The sequence below is a fragment of the Octopus bimaculoides genome, chromosome 5, assembly GCF_001194135.2.
Source record: "Octopus bimaculoides isolate UCB-OBI-ISO-001 chromosome 5, ASM119413v2, whole genome shotgun sequence".
In the NCBI taxonomy this organism is placed as follows: domain Eukaryota; kingdom Metazoa; phylum Mollusca; class Cephalopoda; order Octopoda; family Octopodidae; genus Octopus; species Octopus bimaculoides.
In genome coordinates this window covers 9,374,596-9,379,034 of record NC_068985.1, presented here as the reverse complement: position 1 = coordinate 9,379,034, position 4,439 = coordinate 9,374,596, and the positions used below count along the sequence as shown (strand labels likewise).

The window sequence follows — 4,439 nt, the reverse complement described above, 5'->3', positions numbered from 1 at the left end:
AAATGTACAAATTCCTTTAAAATAAGAACAAGCAAAAATAGGCATAAAAATATGAATGTATTTTTTTTTGTACAGAAAAGTGTTTTTTATTTTCTTCTAGATTAACTTTTCACCTGAGTTGGTTCTTCATCTTTGGCTGATTCAGAATCAGCCCTTTTATCTGTTTTATCACAATCTGCTTTCATGTTAGTGTCAGCTTCTGTTTTGTCCCTGGAATTTTCATTGGTCAAACACTTGACGCCCTTTCTTTCAGGAATTACTTGAAACAGAGATTTGCTCCAATCTTTAGTCTTGGTATATTGCAGAAGAATCTCAAATACTGTTATAAAAAAATAAGGTGCAGAAGTTATCAACATCATCATTTAACTTCTATTTTCCATGCTGGCATGGGTTGGACAGTTTGACAGGAACTGGTAAAGTCAGGAGATGGTTTTTACAGCTGGATGCCCTTCCTAGAAACAATGCCAAAACAGACACTGGAACTCGGTGTGGCTCCTGGTTGGCCTTTCCAGCTCCTGTCAAACTGCTCACCCCATACTAGCATGGAAAACAGACGTATGATGATGATGATGAAGAATTATAATAGTTTAGCTTTCAAAAATTATAGAAATGCTTAATGTTTAGAAATAATACGTTTCTAAATCTCTCAGAGAGATTTATGCAGTAGTGATACGATGAAGTAGTTGTATGCTGTCAACTTAATTATTTTATCAAATTCAATACTTATCTATTCACAGGAAAGTATTGTAGTTCGCTTGAAGCATTGTGTATTGTTTGTAAAGAATAAAAAGTTTTGAATGGTACAACAATGCACAATAATACAAACAATGGGCTATATACCTGTTGTAATTTAGTTATACATAGTCCGATGATATTTCGGAATACAATTCTTTCTTCAGATATTCTTAGACAGAGTCGCTGCTATAATCTGTTTTCCAACGGCATAGTTATGATGAAAGAGCTGTTGGAAAACATTATAGCAGCAACTCCAGCTAAGAATATCTGAAGAAGGAATTGTATTCCGAAATATCATCGGACTATGTATAACTAAATTACAACAGGTATATAGCCCATTGTTTGTATTATTGTGCATTGTTGTACCATTCAAAACTTTTTATTCTTTACAAACAATACACAATGCTTCAAGCGAACTACAATACTCCCCTGTGAATAGATAAGTATTGAATTTAATAAAATAATCTGAATGCTAAGGAGTTAAAGATAAACCACCAGACAGACCCATAGCTCATTTCAACATTTATTGAAGAAAAAAACTGCCCATAGTTACTGTGCAGTTAATTATCTCCCCCTTGATACACCCACTGTCTTTTTCAAAATATTCACTATCATGCAAACCTATCTACAGCAAACACAGTTATTAAACCATTTTGTTGATTTAAGAGCACGGAATGCACTCAAGATATTTTTCATATGTTATATGACAACTGGGATTTGTAGGTGATCTTTTGAAATTATTGGATAATGGCTGGATTAAAATGTTTTCAAAGTTGGGTGTCTTTCCTGTGGTAAACATCCACGGCTGGATTTTACTGAGGCAGGTTTTCTATGGCTGGATGTCCTTCCTGTTGCTAACCCTCGTCAATTTTCATGCAAAGTTCTTGCAGAGTAATGGAAATGAAAGGCACTGTTTATATGAAGAGACAAGCATTTTTATAACTATCACACAATGCCAAGACAAGGAGACTCAAACAAGCATACATTATGCAATTTTTTTTTGAGGGGGCACTGAAATGATCCTGGCTTTAAGGATATTGCAAAAGGCCTGGTTGGGGGGGGCCAAACCTTTGGAGTTCTTTAGAAAAACAGAAACACTGCTGCAATAAATGTGTGAATTTGAGAGGGAAATATGTTGAACAAAACCTTAATTAACTGATCCTCCTGTATTTTCTTTTATCCAAAGCCAAGAACTTTTCAGCACCCCCTCATACAATGGGTTTCTTTCAGTTTCCTTAATTAACTTGGGGCTATAGTAGAAGACACTTGGACAAGGTACCATGCAGCGGGACTCAACATGGAACTATGAGGTTGGGAAGTAAGCTTCTAACCAGATCCGTACATGTTTGTCAATGATAAGAAAATGCATACAAGACATCAGTTTTGTGACACATGTGGACATGTTAGTCAGACATTGAACAAAGATGTCAGATGGATTGTACCAGTAATTCTTAAGGTCCAGCCATGTCAAACAGTACTATGTGCCTGTGGAATACCCAGCCACTTGTAGAATGAGAAAGAAGTTCAGATGATCAAACTGGATCACCATTGACGAAACCAAGAGAGACGTGTTTACTGTGGGTTTAGTAAAGGACTAACGAAGGGCTAGACTTACCGTGGTTCACTGTGAGCACCTTCCTGGACTTCATTTCTAAATACTGTGATATGGGGAGTTGGGCATGAGAGATGCTGGCCTCCACTGCCAGACGATGGCAAAGACCCTGGAACAAAATAAATTGTGAAAAAGTTAACTGAGACAAACAAAAACAAAACAAAAAAACTATAATGTAAATGAAAACTCCATCCAACTTAATATAATCCTATCCCAAGTAATGACTGCAAAATGAAACATTGGTGAAAATGAGGATATTTCTACGAAATACCAAATTTTCTGGAATCCAAGTCAAGGATGTTTGAATGTTTACATTACACACTGCCATACCAAATCCTGGCGATGAGTTACTTGAGAACGCACATCATGCTCAGTAAAATCGCGGCTGCCCTTGCATGCAGGCATGTTCCCTACATCCCGCTTCAGCTGAGTGATTCTCGTCTTATGGGCTTGTGGGTGATGGTGTCATGTGAAAAGCACCAGTGGTCACATAAAAGCACCCAGTACATGCTGAAAAGTGGTTGGCGAAACTAGATTAGTATAGTGATCTCGTTTGCTGTGAAGTGGTTATCTCTCCTGTCAGTGCATAGACATGTGCTTCTTTGCAGTTGTAAGGGATTTTGACTTATTTCTAGTAATGTAGGGGCTATCCTGCACCGTCTGTTACAATTGAATTTTTCCTTTTTGGTTGTATATTGCATATAGCTGCCTATCTGACTGTGACCATGTTGGAGCACCACCTTCAACCAAACTAACTGGCAGCGGGACTTATTCTTTGTAAGCCTAGTACTTATTCTATTGGTCTCTTTGCCGAACTGCTAAGTTACGGGGACATAAACACACTAACATCAGTTATCAAGTGATGGTGGGGGACAAACACAGACACAGAAATATATACATATGACACGCTTCTTTCAAATTCCACCTACCAAATCCACTCACAAGGCTTTGGTTGGCTTGAGGCTGGAGTAGAAGACACCCAAAGTGCCACACAGTGGGACTGAACCCAGAACCATGTGGTTGGTAAGCAAGCTACTTACCACACAACCACTCCCGTGCCTATAAATATACATATATATATATATATGCATAATTCTTTGTCTGTTGTATTCATATAATGTCAGTATACATTTGCCAGCTTTTTCCCCAGTAGCTTAATAAAAGCACTGGTGCCTGCAAAACTGAGTGGTCTCAATGGTAATTGGCATGAAGCTGCTATGATATTTTGCGTCATTATCCGACAAGGAAAACTCAGCAGTGAATATTTCGTGTATTGTGTCTTTGTCCAATTTCCCGTCCGTTAAGTTTTCGTCTAGTTTCCTGTTTGCTCTGCTTTTGTCTAAACTACTTTTCCTTATATTCTTTCTGTTTAACCCTTGATACACACACACATATGATAGTCTTCCTTCAGTTTCTGTCTACCTAACTCATTCACAAGGCTTTTATCAGTGTAAGGCTAGAGAAGACTACATTTGCCTGAAATAAGAGGAAGAAAAAGTGCCTGTCCACCAGCCCAGGCAAGAATCAAGATAGATCAATGTCATGGAAAGCATTATTTCCTTACCTTATAATGATTGTGGTCCACAAGACCTCCAATCACATAGACCTTGTCTTCTTGAAGATCATCTAAGACATTGTCTGATTCACTAGACAAATAAATAAGAGAGCTTTTGTCAAACAATTCACTGTACTTTTCAGGAGAGAAGTTCACCTAAAAAAAAACAAAAAAAAATGTAAACAACGTTTGATTTTTTTCCATTTTTTCGTTTGTGTTTTTGAAATAGACTTTGCTTTTGTTAACAATCATAGTGGTGGCCAGTGCCAGTAACACGTAAAAGGCAGCCACTACACTTTTGGAGTGGCTGACATTAGGAAGGGCACCCAGCCATAGAAGCCAAGCCAAAATCAGACTGGAACTGGTATAGCTCTCTGGCTTACCAGTTTCGGGAACCTGTACCAGCATGGAAAGTGGATGCTAAACGGTGATGATTTTTACAGGAAGGAAAGAAAGAAAAAAACATGGGTATAAATGATGAAATTATCAAGAACTCCCTCATCACAGAAACAAAAAAGGAAAAAAAAAGGGGGGGGG

General features: G+C 37.8%; 1 protein-coding gene across 1 annotated transcript in view; it reads right to left on the bottom strand.

Annotated features, from left to right (window-relative positions):
* Window positions 1-40: 40 nt before the first annotated feature.
* LOC106877295 (tRNA methyltransferase 10 homolog A) overlaps window positions 41-4,439 on the bottom strand; it is a 16,135-nt gene continuing 11,736 nt past the window's right edge. Inside the window, exons 5-7 of the mRNA XM_014926164.2 lie at window positions 3,912-4,058; window positions 2,351-2,456; window positions 41-319 (exon numbers count right to left, since the gene is read on the bottom strand). Coding sequence (XP_014781650.1) covers window positions 102-319; window positions 2,351-2,456; window positions 3,912-4,058 — 471 coding nt within the window. The 3' untranslated portion in view covers window positions 41-101. The remainder of the gene's footprint in view (window positions 320-2,350; window positions 2,457-3,911; window positions 4,059-4,439) is intronic.